Raw genomic sequence first — 19471 nt, 5'->3', positions numbered from 1 at the left:
TGGGAGAATACAAGGTCAGGAGTCCAAGCAGGAATAGCACAATGGGGTGTAGGGCTTTACATCAGGAATGAAATGGAACCCAGCATAGTTGCAATAAGGTATGTAAACGAACAACTTATGTGGATAGATTTGACAGCATCTAGCAAGAAAATTAGGATTGTGTCAGTATATTCGCATTGTGAAGGGACAGATCTAGATAAGATGGATAGTTTTTATGACGCACTCAGTGATGTAGTTGTTAGAGTAAAGGACAAGGACAGTATTCTGCTCATGGGTGATTTTAATGGGTGATTTTAATGCCAGGATTGGAAATCGAACAGAAGGGTTTGAAAAGGTTATGAGTAAATTTTGAGAGGATATGGAGGCCAACAGGCACGGGAACCAACTCTTGGAGTTCTGTGACAGTATGGGCTTAGTAATCACAAACCCCTTTTATAAACATAAGAACATTCACCAGTATACTTGGGAAGGCAGGGGAACCAGATCTGTCATTGACTATATAATAACAGATCAGGAATTCAGAAAGGCTGTGAGGGACACATGTGTATTCAGGGGATTCTTTGATGACACTGATCACTATTTAATCTGCACTGATATTGGTATTGTGAGGCCGAAAGTGCAGGAGGTCAGATCGATATGTAGGAGGATAAGAGTGGAGAAACTTCAGGATAAGGAAATCAGCCACAATTACATAACAGTTATCTCAGAAAGGTATCAGTTAGTTGAATGTAGTCAATTACAGTCATTGGAAAAGGAATGGACAAGGTACAGGGACACAGTACTAGAAGTGGCTAAAGAATGTCTTGGTACAGTAGTGTGTAAAGGTAGGATTAAGCAAACAGCTTGTTGGAATGACACAGCCAAGCCTGCCTGCGAAAGGAAAAAGAAAGCTATCAAAAATGGCTACATACTAGAACTCAGGTAGACAGAGAAAGTTAGTTGAAGAAGGAAACAAAGCCAAACAGATAATTGCAGCATCCAAGAAGAAATCTTGGGAAGACTTTGGAAACAGGTTGGAGACTTTGTGTCAAGCCGCTGGAAAACCATTCTGGAGTGTAATTATCAGTCTTCGAAAGGGAGGTAAGAAGGAAATGACAAGTATTTTGTACAGGTCAGTAAAACTGCAGGTGAATCCTGTTGATGCCTTGGAAAGATGGAGGGAATATTTTGAAGAGTTGCTAAATGTAGGTGAAAATACTATCAGTAATGTTTCAGATTTCGATGCACAATAGGATAGGATAGGATGAAATAGAATCACATTTTTGGAAGAGGAGAAAATGGTCAATAGATTGCAGTGCTGGGGTGGAAGAAATTAAGTCGGAACTCTTCAAATACAGTGGAATCTCAGGTCCTAAATGTCTACTCAGGATTATTGAAAGGGCGTGGGAGTCGGACGGGTTCCATCAGACTGGATGAAAGCAGTAATCACACCAATCTTTAAACATGGAAACAGAAAAGATTGTAACAACTACAGAGGTATCTCTTTACTCAGCGCTGTGGGTAAAATCTTCTCATTTAGTGTTGAAAGGAAAGTTCAATTATTAGTTGAGGACAAATTGGATGAAAGTCAGTGTGGGTTTAGGCCTCTTAGAGGTTGTCAGGACCAGATCTTTAGCTTATGGCAAATAATGGAGAAGTGTTACGAGTGGAACAGGGAATTGTATCTATGCTTTATAGATCTAGAAAAGGCATGTGACCGGGTTCCTAGGAGGAAGTTATTGTCTGTTCTACGAGATTATGGAATAGGAGGCAAACTTTTGCAAGCAATTAAAGATCTTTACATAGATAGTCAGGCAGCAGTTAGAGTTAACGGTAAATTGAGTTCATGGTTCAGAGTAGTGTCAGGGGTAAGACAAGGTTGCAACCCGTCTCCACTGTTGTTCATATTATTTGTTGATCATACGTTGAAAACAATAGACTGGCAGGGTGAGATTAAGATACGTGAACACAAAATAAGCAATCTCGCATATGCGGATGACTTAGTTGTGATGGCAGTTTCGATTGAAAGTTTGCAAACTAATATTTCAGAGCTAGATCAGAAATGTAAGGACTATGGTATGAAGATTAGCATCTCCAAAACGAAAGTAATGTCAGTGTGAAAGAGATATAAACGGATTGAGTGCCAAATAGGAGGAAGAAAGATAGAACAAGTGGACGGTTTCAAGTATTTAGAATGCATATGTTCATAGAATGGCAATATAGTGAAAGAACTTGAAGCGAGGTGTAGCAAATCTAATGCAATGAGTGCTCAGCTACGATCTACTCTCCCTCTGAAGAAGAAAGTCAGTACCAAGACTAAGTTATCTGTACACCGTTCAATCGTTCGACCAACGTTGTTAAATGGGAGCAAAAGCTGGGTTGATTCAGGTTACTTTATCAATAAGTTTGAGGTTACGAATATGAAAGTAGCTACTATGATTGCAGGTACCAGTAGATGGGAACAATGGCAGGAGGGTGTCTACAATGAGGAAATCAAAGAAAAACTGGGAATGAACTCTATAGATATAGCAGTCAGGGCGAACAGGCTTAGAAGGTGAGGTCATGTTACACGCATCGGAGAAGCAAGGTTACCCAAGAGAGTCATGGGTTCAGCAGTAGAGGGTAGACCAAGGAGAAGGTACCTGGATTCGGTTAAGAATGATTTTGAAGTAATAGGCTTAACATCAGAAGAGGCACCATGGAGGAACTTTATAAGGGGGAATATGCTCCAGACTGAACGCTGAAAGGCATAATCAGTCTTAAATGATGACGATGATCTTGGTATCCCTTACATTCCAGTAACTCTTTTCGGACTCTCTGCCTGATCTTGATTAATCTGACTGAAATTTTCCCATACTCCCCGGACCTTTTTAAGTGTACCTTCTTCTCTAGTAATTCTTGATCTGAGTATATGCTATTGCTAACTGAAATTTATTGCAAAACTCACTTAGTCTCTCTCCCCCCTCATTCCTATTACAAAGCCCATATTTTGTGTAATCCTTTCTTCTACTTCTTCCCATACACTTGCACTCCAGTTGCCAATGACTTTTAAATGTTGATCTCTCTTTACGTATTGCATTACCCTTTCAATATTTCTGACATAGGTCCACTATGTCTTCGTCTTCTGCCTGCGACATCGGCATGTATACCTAAACCGTTGTCGATTTGGTTCCCTGTTAATTCTGATGAGAATAAAATCTATCACTGCAGTATTTATAGTAATTCACTCTCAGCCCTACCTTCCTATTCACAGTGTTTCCTACTCCCTTTACACCATTTTCTGCTGCTGCTAATATTATCCCATACTTTTCCGACAAGAATTCCTTGTCTAGTTCCCACTTAATTTCTCTGACCGTCACTATATTTACATTTCCCGTTCAGATTGTTTGGGTCGCTACAACATTGAAACTTCTGACATTCCAAGCTCCGACTTGTACAACGTTATCGTTTTGCTGGTAATTCAATTGTTGTCTCATGATCACTTCCCCATTGGCTGTCTGAGTGAAAGAATAGTACTAGATCTTTTGCCAATGGAGACATCGTAGTGACACTTTTCCTATTACAATCCACGTACTATGTGGGTGCACATTACACGTCCTTAATGCAATAGTTTCGATTGCCTTCTATATTCGCATACCATTGATCACTGCTGATTCTTCCACCTCTTACGGACTGCTTCCCACTCCAAGGGCAAGTGAGTGCCCTGAACCTCTGTCCGCTTGTCTGCCTACTTTGGCAAAACCACTAGCAGAACGTGGGTCGCATCTCGCGCTGGAAGTCATCAGCCGCCATTGCCGGTGATTTTATTCATAATGTAAACAGTGGCAAGATTCGACCTGAGAACGAGAACGTTTAGATTACTAGTGAAAGATGCTAAACCTTATCATAGGCACCCACTTTTTGTTACTTCCTAAGAAGCACCTGCTGCTTTACCCAGTTAGTCTCAAACAACAAGGTACTATTTCGTAACCGTTCCATCGTCTTTAAGGTATCAGCAAGCTCTGCCTAACGGTTTATGAATGCACTCGTAGAAAGGGGACACATTTTCAAATGTCCCATTCTTCCTCTTCAGCGCTACTGGCGCATTCTGATTTATGACTCCTTCAGCCCCGTTGGTAAATACAATCTTATTTTTCACAGGGACTGGGCTCGCTCATTTGTTTGATTAGTGGATGTGAGTATTCTCAGACGGTAATTGGATCACATTAGGAGTGGAGGTAATAAAATGATTTGCCATGATGTTCCCACGAGCAGTTAGGGACATACAGTGGTGCAAATCAGTATAAAGGGGGTGTTCCTACTAAAGTAATTGCCAATGACTGTAGCATTCTGTATCGTATTTATTATGAAAGTAGTAGATAAAATAAGACATAAACAGGCATGACGGAATTACATAGTTTCTTCCATAAAACGTGTAGCAAAATAAGGTGTTTGCATTTCCTAGGTGGAGACTGGTATAAAGGCTCTCACTTGCTTGTTGTGTTATTGCGTTGTTAGTTCCTTGTCGAACCTCCGTTCTTCCCATTTACTCAAAAATTCTTTTAGGCATTGATTTCGTTAGGGTTTGTAGTTCTTGTAGTGAATTTGTCGCCCATTCTTCTCGTATAGAACTTTTCATCTCACATACAGCCCCACACTGCCATCCAATTTCGATAAATACGCCTTTCACGTATTCCGCAACTGTTTTGTATAGTATGCATATCCAGGCTACATGCAGGCCACCCCAAGACAACAATATCTTTATCTTCAAACCACTTTTAGATGATGCAGAAACATGCACAGATGCATTGTTTTGTGGAAACACTACACTGTCATTCCCCATATTCTCATACATTCAAATCAGTTTTGTCTCTAGAATCTAACTATTCATGTTAGAGTTCACTGTTCTTTTCAATCAAGCAGTGAGTGATTTATCTTTAGTGTAGAAGGCCGCTCAAATCACAACACTTCTGCCACCAAAAAATTTGCTCAGTCTTACCTGCTGATATATTCTCAGTTCATTCCAATAATCCTGAAATCAATCCAGCCCATATAAATTAAACTTCTTGTCATCACTGAAGATCACTTTATCCTATTCTGAAGTCCCTGACAAACGTTTCTCAGGAAACTTCAATCCAGCCTGTTTACCTTTGAATGTTAGAACAGGTTTCTGCAGTCTCCTGAACGAAACATGTTTCCATTTGATAAAATTTGTTGTTCGCGTCTGGCAGTTACCGAAAATTTTAAGTCAGAAACAAGTCAAACAAGTGTAAGCCAGAAACAAGTTGAGAAGAATAACGGTTTGTGAAAAAGGAACCGTTTCGATGGCTCAGATAGATTTCCACTTTGCCGGTATTTTACGTTCTGTTTATACCGTTCCCCCAATCTAACGAAATTATCGATCACTGTACATGTGCAGTTCAACTTCTTGGCGATTTGGCAATTAGAGTGTTCCGTTTCCTTGTACGCACCAATTTCTGCTCTTTCGTCTCATGATAACTGCTTTCCACGTGGCATTGTCACAATTGTGGTTTATGTTCACAACACATTAATAGTGTCTGTTTCCTACACTAACACCGGACGGAGTAGACTGCCTTTGTACTGAGTTCTACCCTCTACCATCTGAATCGTTGATGTCTGTACTGCTGATACCAAATGCGTTACCACTTGACAGCATTTGTCAGTATTCTGGATCTCGTACTGCTGCGTATACACAGTGCACAACTATTCCAACCGGCTACGTTAACTGTGCAGCTGGTCCCGGCAGAGGTTCGAGTCCTCCCTCGGGCATGGGTGTGTGTGTTTCTCCTTAGGGTGATTTAGGTTAAGTAGTGTGTAATCGTAGGGACTGATGACCTTAGCATTTAAGTCCCATAAGATTTCACGCACATTTGAACATTTGATTTGACTACGTTAATTTTCCTATAAACGTCCATACCTTTACACTAATTTCCTCTACCATATAGGCTCAAGCAGACAGAGCTCTACATGCTTCAGTAAGCCTTATACAACTGAGATGCGGAATGTTTCCTAGAGGTTGCCCGCTAATGTCTGTTCCACCTCAACAGCCATGCTTCTCATCAGCGTGCAGCACACCTTGCGACTGAGGCTTCTCTTGTCGAGGTGTGTAACATCCTCGTGATAAGAGCGGCAAAACCGAGATCCTCATTTTCTGTGATATACAACGTTCCACCGTGACGCTGCACGATGATAGCTTAATCATATCCAGAGCTTACGGTTCCAGAGGACGGGCGGAGCTCACCAGTTCCCAGCTCAGAAAACCCAGGTCTGCCAAGTTCACACCCAGCAAGCGAATGCTGATCTCCCTTAGGTGTTAACCGTTTAGAACGAGTGCGGAGGGAGCGGTGCCATTGTCGAAAATATGACTTCTGGTTGAAGAAAGTATTATGGAGAGAGGAGAAAACGAGGCCAGGGTAAGAACTGAGGGGTGGTTGGAAGACACATGTGGCAAACATTACACCTGGCAAGAGATGAAGGCCTAGGGAAAATGTGATTAAAACGCATGGAAGACAGCTCTCAGGAGAGAGGTGAAACCGAGTTCAGGGTAAGAACTGAGAGGTCGTCGGAAGACTGCAGAAAATGGAAGGAGCTGTAATCCAAGATACTATGCGAGTGGAAGGAAACTGTGCAATATGATGATGGTGTTGATTCAGATATGTTCAAAAATGGCTCTGAGCACTAGGCCACTTAACTTCTGAAGTTATTAGTCGCCTAGAACTTAGAACTAATTAAACCTAACTAACCTAAGCACATCACACACATCCATGCCCGAGGCAGGATTCGAACCTGCGACCGTAGCGGTCGCTCGGCTCCAGACTGTAGCGCCCAGAACCGCACGGCCACGCCGACCGGCTTCAGGTATGTCTTAAAAAACGTGTATGTGAGACAAAGTCTCTCGATTGAACTACGTATTCCTGAGAATTAAATATGTTACTTTACACTTCTGATGCCATTGTGAAGTAAATGCTGTTTCTAATTTATATCTAAGGGATGAGTGGCAATGAATGTGAAAGCACGTGTTATTGCTGTCTGATGGCTTGCTATTCGAACACAATCAACAAGTGCTCATTTTTACAGCTTTTGCAGTGATCTGAGACTTCGGCATTATTGTGACTGCTCAGAAACAATACTGATGTAGGCTTTTTATGTTTCACTGGAGCCTCCAATGAAGCCACTGGAGCCATCCACAGATATTACTCTAGTAGATCACTTGGTTGTGAACTGGATAGCGTACGTGTTATCACAACCAAGACAGGCTCATTAGAGTAGTCCACGTGTACAAGGGTTTAACTATTATAGGTAGAGAAGACTGCAGCTAGAATAGGACAATGGACCAAACAAAACATCTTAATAAATGGAGGGTGTAACGTGTGTAAGTGCTGATATTTTTATTGGTGGCTGAGGAAAGTGTATTGAACATCTTTACATCAGTATTTACATAATTTTCAGACCAATAACGATAGCCATTCTAAACATTCTTGGTGGTGTCTGATTGTCCTATATCGTGTCTCCCTACCACTTTCGCGCAACGACGCTCTGAGCGTTTTTTCTTTTTTTTTTTTTAAAGGGAATTAACTAGTTTGAACCTGGGACCTGCTGCTGGTAAGGAGACGCCAGACCACACATGGCATGTAGAATTCAGAAGAGTTCAGTGAGACTAGCGATGATATAACCAAATACTAAATGATCTCAGCGTCAGCTCCACTGCACTCCCTGTAAAAGAATCTTAATTCTAACTAAATATAGTGGAAAGGGTTCAAGGCTTTCCTATTTTTAGTTAGCTGGTAAAATAACGTCGAAAAAGTAGTTACGTTTACCATTGGAAATTTATTCTAATCACAAAACATCGTTTATAAATTGCACTATTGATAAAAGGAAATGTTTTAATACAGGATGGTAAAAACCAACAGCGTTCAACAAAAATGTGAACGAATATTCCCTAAATGGGTTTCCAAGTTCTACAATCGATCGAAGGATGACCTATGCCATATCACATCTATAATCTTGGTTTAAATTAAGTTCCACCCAAAGATAAAACTATCAAAATGGTCTACAGTGACCCTCAATTATCTTTAATTACTTATTTAACTTGTCGTAAATTACAGTGGCTGATGTGGCTTCTCAATAACTATAGAAAAGAAAAATCATCGCGTTTCAGATCTGTTCTTCAAGTGGCAAATGTGAACACCATGAGTTTTAATTAACGATCACCATTAGTTTTACGGAAAAAAGAGGGGTGTAACAGATGAGTCTTCTGCAGTTCTGAGTGAAGCCTTATGCGCTCAAAAATGCGGTATCGCGTGCGTTCATTACCTTGTCGGTGTTTAGGCAGCGTCAGGGCGGCAGCGGCCGGCGCAGCAGCCATCCAGCCCACCGTCTCGGAACTAACTCTCGAACTTCTCCTTACTTCAATTTACCGAAGTTAGTTTAAAAAAGCTATCTGGCTGTGTTTTCATCTGACCAATCAGGGTCTCAATGTTAACCTTACGCTCCGCCTACAAAAATTCTGTCTATCCAATGGGAAACCTTATACTTTTCGTGGTGGGGCAATGTTTTTAAAGTTTGCAACGTAACAGAGACGCTAAAAAGTCTCACGCTAAAACCTGCAGCTAGTGTGGTCCTTTTAGCGTTATCGTGAGATCTATACTGCTCTTCTGGAGGGCTCTATCTTTTAACATGGGCTGGGGAGTGATCTTAATGTAACAGACACGCGAAAAAGTCTCACGCAAAAACTTGCGGGTGGTAGTGGCCCTTTTTGTGTTATCGTAAGATCTATACTGCTTTTCTGGAGGGCTCTAGCTTTTAACATGGGCTGGGGGTTGTCCTTGACATACCTGAGACGCGAAAAAGCCTGACGCTAAAACGTGCGGGTTGTATAGTTGTACAGGTAGGCTCGCAGCGTGGGTGCCCAGCCCCTCTCTTCCCTAGCTTAACACGGTTCTGCTCTCGGCTTCTGTCCTCGTTTCTCCCCTCGGAACTGCGTCTGCCTCACGGTGGGGAGGTACGACATGCGTTTAGGCATTCTTGTGTTAGTCTGTGGTATTCCATTTGCTCACTCGTTACTCGTATTACTTTGGTTACTTTAATGTTACGATTTATTCGGAGCTATGTGACATACTACTGGATTTGCTTATCATGTCAGGGTTTTCATGTAAGGTGTTGGATTTGCCTGACACCTTACACCATTACGACTCATATGTTTGTATGTTGGTTAGTACCTCCAAGCACATGTAGCAAGAGCAAACCATTAATGCTTGTCTTCCCCTGGACAGCAGGTCATCTCTTCAAGTGTGGACACATGGATGCAAAACGGTTAGTCTATACTGACAAGCGTTGTTCATTAGTGGTGCATTATGTCCATGCAGAAAGCATTAGGTTTTAAATTTTGTGACATGTCACGGGTGTTCGCAACTCATACCGATCAGCTGCTATGGTACACCCATGTTCTGAAAAAACAGAGATAGGATGTTTATATTCACAGGACGTGTACATTAGTATGTTCTGCAGAAAGAGTTGGCATTTCAGGTTCAGCATGTGTCCTGTTGCGTAGTAGGCACATGGTCGGCTATGCACCCTGATAACTTGTACCATATGTGATGGCATCAATGCATATAATGGGCGAATGGTGCCCTATGGTATAGCCAATCCATGGTGCGTTCACTGAGTTCCAGAGATCATCTGTGATGGTTGGCATTGGGTCACAGTGCTGCACATGGCATTTCACCATATCCCACACATTTTCGATTGCCAACAAGTCGGGTGAGCAGCTGGGCTGGGCTAGGCTGACATCCTGCGACACCAAAAAGACACATATATGTAGAGCAGCAAGTGGCTGTGCATTTCCTTGCTGAAAAATGGCGTCTGGGCTATTGTGCAGAAAGGGTACACCTACGAGTCACTGGATCTCGTTCACGTACGTCACATTGGTCACAGTGCTTTAGACATGCACCAACTGTGATTTGTGGTTGTACCCGATAGCACACCACACCATAAGGCCTTGAGTTGGCACTGTATGTCTTGGGCGAATACAGCTCCCACTGTTTGCCGCGAAACAAAATGGGGCCATCATTATCACACAAACGGAACCTGGATTTGTCCGAAAACACTATCTGATCCCCTTTCCGTCCCCACTGACGTCATTCCATACACCATTGCCGCCTAGCATGTTTCTGCACATTCGTCAATGTTAGGCGGAGAAGCAGACGGTCGCATGACAGTCTGTCCCCCCTGATAGTGTACGATGTGTTACACTGTCCCACTGCTGCGCCAGAGCCGAATAGGACACAGGTATGTCTTGCAATGGCATTCAGATGAAGTGTTGATCTTCTCGGGGGGGGGGGGGGGGGGGGTGGTCTGTGTGGTACGACCTGACCCATCTCGTTGTGTTCTACAGCCTTCCATGAACAATTGAGCATATATCCGTTACACTGCCGAAACACTTTGCCCTACAAGAGCAGCAATTTCCTAGATAGATGCATCATATCTCTAATGCAAATAATACGCACTCCACCAGACTCACTAATTTGTCGGTACAATTTGACACCGATCCACTACCTTCAGTTTATAGCGACAACAATAGCCACATGCATACTTTACCGGTGAGTGGTGTTGTACCACGTTGTCCATATTGACCTCGAACCTGGTCCTTGGGTTGCTAATCATTTCTGCAGAAGGTACTAATGTACATGTCCTGAGAATATCAACATCAAATCTCTGGTCGTTCACGGTGTTCTGCTTTTTCTGAACGTGCGTGTATAAATTTCAAACGCAAGTAATGTGGGTTTGTGGTTGTGCATTATAGAGACACTTATCTCTAAATGTGGTACAGATTTGTAGCAAGGAATGTGAAATTAAATGAAGGCTGTTATAGCACAACGCAAGGAGTAGATGAAAAAGACATTCCGAACATTCGGTAAACATGTATCATCTGGTCTCAAATTGTACAATGCTTTTATGTATAAGTCAGATTACTATCATTAACCAATTAGTCATCTACTCACACAGACAACACAATAACAACAACAAGACCACAACAGGCAATTATAGTGTGGCAAATTTCGGGTCTCTCGGGCAATATGAAAAGGAGAACAGTCGAAACGAAGCATTCCGAATGCTGCCCACATTTGCGGTCTGTCCTAGGGGGTCGGTGGTCAGTTTGTCGTGTCAACTCCGTGGTTAGTCTATTAGGGGCTCATAACATACTACTTTATGTAGGTTATCAATAATTAATAATATCAGTACATAAGCAACTCTAGACGCCACCCCACAATGTCTCTATTGGTTCTTGTGCAAGGACTGTTGATGACCACTGGGATAATTAATGAGCGCATAACACAAATTGAGTAAAAGGAGGAATTGTTTGCTAGACCACATCCAAATGCGCTAAGGAATTGTCAATGTGGTAACTGAAGGAACTGTAAATGCCAAAAAATGTACAGTGGGACAAACACCACACTACAGTGAGCTGTTTCAAATAGATACAGGTTGTAATAGTTACTCAGACATGATGAGGCTTGCACAGAATAGACTACTATCCAGAGATACATGGATGTTGGATTCGCTTGACGCGTAATGGCTGTTAACAGGCTATATGACTTTGGCTAGGTGATACTAAGTGATCAGGAATGCAGTGATCCCATTTTTCCAGTAGGGGTGGAGTAACCCACCTGTTGATGTGGATGATAAAACCGTCATCAACACCTCTCCTGAGCATGTCCTGCACGGCCTCCCTGGTGCAGATGCTCAGACCCAGCACATTCACGTCCAGGATACTCTTCCATTCTTCTGTCTTGCCATCTGATTGCCAGAAAAAGAAATTAAACATTGGTAAACGGTATATTTATGGAATAATTTTCATAAATACAAATGTTTAGAGAGTGTTTGATGTATCATCCGCCCATTTAAAATTTTTCACATATTCAGCTGTTGTTCTTGTGCGGTTATTTATTAAAATTTACTGCAAAAGTTTGACGTTTTGACAACGCAGTAAACAACTGCCATGATCTCTTCATGCATCACAGGCTTCATCTGAATGTATGCATGTTGCTCAATAGTGTTTTCTGGTATCGTAAACGTGCCTTCCATAAGATCTGCTTGGGTAAACGCGCCCCCTATAAGAATGTCGCCTCAGTCCATTCTTGTGTCTTGGAATGCAGGAAAGTAAGTCGTTGGTCAATCGACTGTTCACCTGGCTGCATATCCCTCCACCCATCATAATCCTTGTATTTGTTTATTTAACCTGTTCTGACTAGGGCTGTCAGGTTATTTCTTACATCGAACCAGGGTTTCACAAATAGAGTTCATTTTTAACATCACAGTTTCCTACGAAATAACACTTTTGATATGACAATCAGTATTAAAATGATTTGACTGTCTGAAGTGACAATTTAAGTAAATATTACTGGCGATGATTGATGAAGTGAATGCTGCAGCTGCTCCCACTACAGTGATAATAATAATATAATAATTATAATAATTAAAATAATAACAATGATGATAGTTTCAGATATACGTCCGAGAGGGTGCACAACCGGCGGGTATCGAGGTCATGTTTAGCTACTAGCATCTTTGGAAAGAACGCACATCACGTTTCAGCCATATTGATCTATTTCTTTGTGTTTGGCATTCGTGTGAATCAAGGAACTCGAGTGATTGTCAAAAAATTGACGAAAAATAATTTCCTGTGTTGATTAAACATTACTTTGTGAAAGGCAAAACGCCTCAGATGACTAAAGAGAAGCTTCATAAACATTACGGTGACTGTGCACCTTCTATTAGAACAGTTTATAAGTGGTTTCAAAATTTTATGAGTGGCCATATGGGCACAAGTGATACTGAACGTTCTGGACGCTGTATGGACGTTACGACTTTAGAAATCATTGATAAAATCCATGATATGTTGATGGATGACAGAAGAGTTGAGGTACGTGAGACTGCTAGTGCTGTGGGCATCTCGAATGACTGTGTACATAATATTTTGCATAAACATTTGGACATGAGAAAGCAATCTGCAAGATGGATTCCGCGATTGCTCACGCGTAGCCAAAAACGGAATCCTGTGAAGTGTTGCATGGATGGTTTGCAGCTTTTCAGTAAGAATCCGCAGGACTTTAAGCATCGTTTCGTCACTGTGCAAGAGACATGGATACATTAATATACTCCTGATACCAAACAACATTGTAAACAATGGGTTACCAAGGGAGAATCTGCATAAAAAAATGCAAAGACCAATCCTTCGGTCATAACAGTTATGGCAACTGTCCTTTGGGATTCACAAGGGATAATCCTCATCAACTGTCTGGAAAAGGATACAACTATTATGGGTGCATACTATTCATCGTCATTGGACCTTTTGAAAACCGTCGGAAATTGGACCACAAAAATTACTCCTCACACACCTCAGCAGTTGTGGTCGCAAAATTAATGGAAATAGGATTCCAACTCGTTTCACATCTCCCGTATTCTCCCGACTTGTTCCCCAATTTCAAGAAATGGCTGGCGGGGATTGCAGCAACTATTAGCTATTTTGTAGACTTGGACAATTCCTATTATTCAGAAGGGATCAACAAATTAGAACAGCGATGGACGAATTGTATAAGTCTAAAAGGAGACTATGTCGAAAAATAAAATGGTTTGCCCCAAACACATAAATAGTTTTTATTTTTGCACAAACTTTTCAAATGCCCCTTGTAGAAAGAATTTTTAGATGTCTGAGATAGATGTTTTCTGATACAGAGCGTTCTAGGGAAAGGTATAGAGTTCGCAGAATAACTTGGCTGGCAGATGCACAGTCGGCAGGACAAGCGTGGGGAGAACAGTAGTGGTGGGGGAAATGCTGAGCGCTGGAGGGGTAGGGGAATTCTCAACTGAAACTCACATTTTTTCTAGATATTAAGCAGGGCTTCCCCACATCTACAGTTGCATGGAGGTCATTCAAAAAGATCTGTCACCTGCTCTTTGGCTAGTAACTAAATAAAATTCTACTGAAAATACAGCGATTTATTTTGCTTGGCTCACTAACCATTTGTAACTTTCAGACAAGCGCTAGAGTGGCGAATCTTGATTAAAATCTACACTTTTCTTTTGTTTCCATGTTAAAATTTCCTTCTATTACCAAAACACAGTCGAGTTTACAGAATGTTACCTCACTAATACACTCCTAGAAATGGAAAAAAGAACACATTGACACCGGTGTGTCAGACCCACCATACTTGCTCCGGACACTGCGAGAGGGCTGTACAAGCAATGACCACACGCACGGCACAGCGGCCGAATTGCTCAACACGTGGGGCGTGAGGTCTCCACAGTACATCGATGTTGTCGCCAGTGGTCGGCGGAAGGTGCACGTGCCCGTCGACCTGGGACCGGAACGCAGCGACACACGGATGCACGCCAAGACCGTAGGATCCTACGCAGTGCCGTAGGGGACCGCATCGCCACTTCCCAGCAAATTAGGGACACTGTTGCTCCTGGGGTATCGGCGAGGACCATTCGCAACCGTCTCCATGAAGCTGGGCTACGGTCCCGCATACCGTTAGGCCGTCTCCCGCTCACGCCCCAACATCGTGCAGCCCGCCTCCAGTGGTGTCGCGACAGGCGTGAATGGAGGGACGAATGGAGACGTGTCGTCTTCAGCGATGAGAGTCGCTTCTGCCTTGGTGCCAATGATGGTCGTATACGTGTTTGGCGCCGTGCAGGTGAGCGCCACAATCAGGACTGCATACGACCGAGGTACACAGGGCCAACACCCGGCATCATGGTGTGGGGAGCGATCTTCTACACTGGCCGTACACCTCTGGTGATCGTCGAGGGGACACTGAATAGTGCACGGTACATCCAAACCGTCATCGAACCCATCGTTCTACCATTCCTAGACCGGCAAGGGAACTTGCTGTTCCAACAGGACAATGCACGTCCGCATGTATCCCGTGCCACCCAACGTGCTCTAGAATGTGTAAGTCAACTACCCTGGCCAGCAAGATCTCCGGATCTGTCCCCCATTGAGCATGTTTGGGACTGGATGAAGCGTCGTCTCACGGGGTCTGCACGTCCAGCACGAACGCTGGTCCAACTGAGGCGCCAGGTGGAAATGGCATGGCAAGCCGTTCCACAGGACTACATCCAGCATCTCTACGATCGTCTGCATTGGAGAATAGCAGCCTGCATTGCTGCGAAAGGTGGATATACACTGTACTAGTGCCGACATTGTGCATGCTCTGTTGCCTGTGTCTATGTGCCTGTGGTTCTGTCAGTGTGATCATGTGATGTATCTGACCCCAGGAATGTGTCAATAAAGTTTCCCCTTCCTGGGACAATGAATTCACGGTGTTCTTATTTCAATTTCCAGGAGTGTATGTTGAGCAGTCGCAACTGCGAGAGAGTTCTGAAACGCTGTTTATTCAGTTTATTACGTGAGGAACTGAGGAAAAGTGAGGCCAGTATATTATTAAAAAGAACATACTCGGTTCAATATAAATGTGCACTTTCAGTTACATCGTTCCAAAACCTGTATTACTTCTTTCACCAGCACGCCACTTACCAGCGTAAACGTAAACGTAAACGTAAATAACAATTAAATAAGTCCGTGTTCATGAAATAACACAATAGATAATTAAGTTTTGAACAATAAACTTACAGCAAAATACTTTCAGCTTTGAGTGCTATAATTCACCATAATCTCGTTTCGATATCTCAAATGATTTACGAAATATAAGGAATGTCTTGATATTTCAATCTGGTTTTATCGATGACGCTGCGTGACAGCAAAAGATTATGCTACATAACATCAATTTTCTCGATATGGGTTGCACATGTAGACCTCCATCAAAGTCTAAAGAAAAATTTGATACTTTAAATAAAATTCATATGCATTAGCATATTATGTAACATTCGTCGAAAGCAGAAAAGTAGCAATACCAATTTTCATTCGAAACTCTTACTTCTACGTAAATATCGCGATAACTATAGTCATTAACGAAATGATGGTTAACATCATGAAACTGACATATACAGCTAAAGCAAAACTGAAATTTTTTACCGAATAGTATCAGTATAAGGGTTTTAGAGAGATTTCAGGGGGTCATTGCCGATCGGCCGAAATATGGCAGGCACTGAAAAGAGAAAGATCTGGTTGGGTAGAAGAATGTAAGGGAATACCAGGAGTGTACAAGGACAATGGTATCCTTATTGTTGCTTTAGTGGATACGTCATTAGCTGTCTTCTGAAGCTGGAGATGTGATTCAGTTCCATAATATAGTGAGGGAGGTCGTTACAGAGTGGGGTTCCTCCTACTGAGAAGGATTTTGAGAAAGTCGCTGAACGATGGAGTGGGACAGAAAAGATTTTTCTCTGATGGGAAAGAGTATTCCTGCCATATTCTTCAAGTAAGAGCGTTAATGTCAAGGAAGGATAAGAGGACAGTATCCGTTGATAAGACAGCAGAAGAGACATAGGGTATGGAAATCTCTACGTTTGTACGCCCACAGCTAGGATATCAGTTCATAACTCAGTTTAATATAGTCAAATATTCGAACAACACTTACATAACGAACGCAAGCATTCATAACCAATTCCAGACCCTGTAAGCTTCCGTGAGAAAGCCCTTGGAGGATAACATTACTGTAATCTGTAATCGGAACTATAAGTGTTTGCACAAGTTTCTTTTTCAGGTCAAGAAGGAACAGCTTTTTATATTTTTGTAGGGTGTGGATAGATGCTGATGCCGTCTTGCACATTGGACACTGCAGTTATGTGCTCAGTCCAATGTATATTCCCATTTACTAGTATTCCTCGACACTCCCTAATGGGAGATGCTGATATTTGTCACATTTGTGGCTCAAGATGGAAGAGATTCCCTACATTTCAGGCTAATGAACCTAGAAAGACCAATCAGTACCACTTGGATTTTGGATGGGCTGTGTCTTGGCCTTCGATCCTGCTGTCATTTTGAAAGTGAACATAAGTCAGTACTGTTATTCTCAATGGATGACTTAAGGTATGTTGGGTTTGCACTTAGATACAATTCCACGTCATCAGGGTCCTTGTGGTAAATGCAATAGGACAAAACTGTTCAAAAAGATTTCAGGCGTGCAGCCGGTCGTCGTAAACTTCATTGCACGATATTTCGGCTGGACAACTGCCAGCCATCTACAGGTGAGCCGAACAAGGCTTTTTGAAGAGTTGATTCGCTGGGAAATTTTCAAATTTTACAGGACAAAGCAAATAACACATTATTCACTTACAATGAAAAGAGTAAAGGAGCTAACACTGAACCCTGGGGTACACTTGATAGACCCTGCTTCCATTGTGACTTCATGGTACTGTGAGGAAGTCAAGTATGAGCGAAACCATTTTACTGCACTGCACTTGCCTGTCTGGTGCGTCCATAGCAAGCTTCAGATCATCTGTTGCCCTCATTCAGGCAGATTTTGTGCTACCATGTTCACAGGAATGTGACGGGTATTCTCCTAGTACATTGCTTGTAGTCAGTAAGTTTGTTAGCTGATCATGGACTATATACTCCAAGGTGTTGGACAATGCAGGAAGAATGCAAACAGGTCGGTAATCAGAGGGTGCTGTGGCAAAGTCCTGTTTTAGTAGTAGGTTAACTAATTCCTGTTTCCAGGCCTTTGGGAAGTAGTGGGCCAGTAATAATCTTCATCATTTGGACTGTGATAGCAACATGTCCAGTAGACGACGATCTGATTTGCATTTTGGCTTGTTTGACGGTGTTGTAGGTATTCTTACTTACATAGTCATATCTACATCATTACCATATTATAGTAATGTACCTCGCCTATTCTTGCTGAGAACCTCTAGGGTATGGAGTAAATTCCGATTCAGATTCTGGATCCCAATAATGAAGTTCTTTTTTAAGACATACTAAGTAACACAATCGTCATGGAAGGAAAATAAATAAATATAAAACGCCGTTTAACACAGCGAAAATAACTGGGTAACAAATGTACATCAGAAAGCTCAAAAAGCTTAAAAAAGTACAAATGAAGAGAAGGATATCACAATACCCAGTCCCAGGGTGGAGAAAACTTCCACGTGACGGGGAGTCGAACCCAGGCCCGAACATCCTGTATTCATATTTCACATTCTCAATTAACGAAAAAAAGAAAAATCTCAGCAGATTCTTGCAGTACACCGACATCCACATGATGATAGTCGTTTCGAGGCACTTGATCCGTTGGAACATACATTTAATGCTGACCTACTATACAGCCGTAGGTTATTTTTATATAAAACTTTATACAGTTTCGTCTCCATAATGTCCCACCTGTCCACTATTAAAGCACGTCTATATATATTTCCTGACATGAGTTCTAATTCAGTACTAATTCTACAAGGCGTTGAAGTTTGTAACAGCTATTTCCGAAGACTATGTATAGTAAATATATAATTTTTGTTCGTCTACCCTAACAGTTTCATTCATAAAACATTCAATGACTGTTTTCGTTCATGTATGGCGTGTGTTCCAGCGAACAATGAATGAGAAATGGGATTTTGATATTGCTATAGCCAAAGTATTCTGTATTCTGGATGTTTTGTGCTTAGCAATTAGTGTACAGATTTTATGCTCACATAGGTGGGCTTTCTTGCTGCAGGCAGTGTATTTGAGACAAAACGCAATTTCGGATATTTATGTGACATTCATTACACAATTACTTACGTTATCTTTGAAAGTAACACCTCTTTTTATTTTCCTGGAGGAAGGCCGTTGAACCTGTGCAGTTACAACATTTTGCTGATGATATACTCTGCTTTTTCTGTGTTATTTATTGGATAAATAGATGCCTTACTTTGGGAAAGTAGAATAACACAGGTCAAAATACATATTGTATACTGCAATACAAATCCGCACGAGCAGCAGCAGAAGATATGGAAACATTTAACACTATTTTTCTTGCAACTACACTAAACATGCACTGACGCCATTACATTTTCTGTTCTCGATCAATTTGCTTTTGGCAGACAGGGGCGAAAATCCTCTATTAACTTGTTACTTACTGATAGAAGCTCCGTTTTTCAGCTGGGGTATTTCGTCACATGTCAAGTAAGGCTTTTTCTAGGGAACCTAATTTTTACTGGCAGTATTTCATCGCAGGAGATAGGAAAAACTGACGTGTTATGCATCGGCAGATTTATTTTCCTAGTGCCTCTCGGTTTCTGTGCAATGCTTTGACAAACCTGTGGTGGCTGGATGACATGAGTTTTCCTTCCCCTTAGCGTAGTAGAGTTGTCAGTTGAAATGTGTAGCCAGACATACTGTGTTATTTTGAATGAGCCTCTATGTAATCCGTCGTCTAGACCCCTGATATCCTCTGATTACATCTTACACAGAAGAAATCCGTTGTCCTTTGGCTTGGCAATGACTGGACTTCAGTTTTGTGCTTGAAAGAATATTTTATTCGGGTCTATAAGAGCAAAATCACTATCATATGGTGGAAAACTATGACCTGTAGCTAGGAGTTTCTGGTCTACAGTA

General features: G+C 41.9%; 1 protein-coding gene across 1 annotated transcript in view; it reads right to left on the bottom strand.

Moving 5' to 3' along the window:
• Nucleotides 1-19471, bottom strand: part of LOC126336370 (dehydrogenase/reductase SDR family member 11-like) — an 83288-nt gene that overhangs the window by 41412 nt on the left and 22405 nt on the right. The window contains exon 3 of the mRNA XM_049999975.1: nt 11646-11775. Coding sequence (XP_049855932.1) covers nt 11646-11775 — 130 coding nt within the window. The remainder of the gene's footprint in view (nt 1-11645; nt 11776-19471) is intronic.

Source organism: Schistocerca gregaria, chromosome 2 (genome assembly GCF_023897955.1).
Source record: "Schistocerca gregaria isolate iqSchGreg1 chromosome 2, iqSchGreg1.2, whole genome shotgun sequence".
In the NCBI taxonomy this organism is placed as follows: Eukaryota; Metazoa; Arthropoda; class Insecta; order Orthoptera; family Acrididae; genus Schistocerca; species Schistocerca gregaria.
The sequence above is the reverse complement of the archived record's forward strand: the minus strand, read 5'-3'. Positions and strand labels throughout refer to the sequence as shown.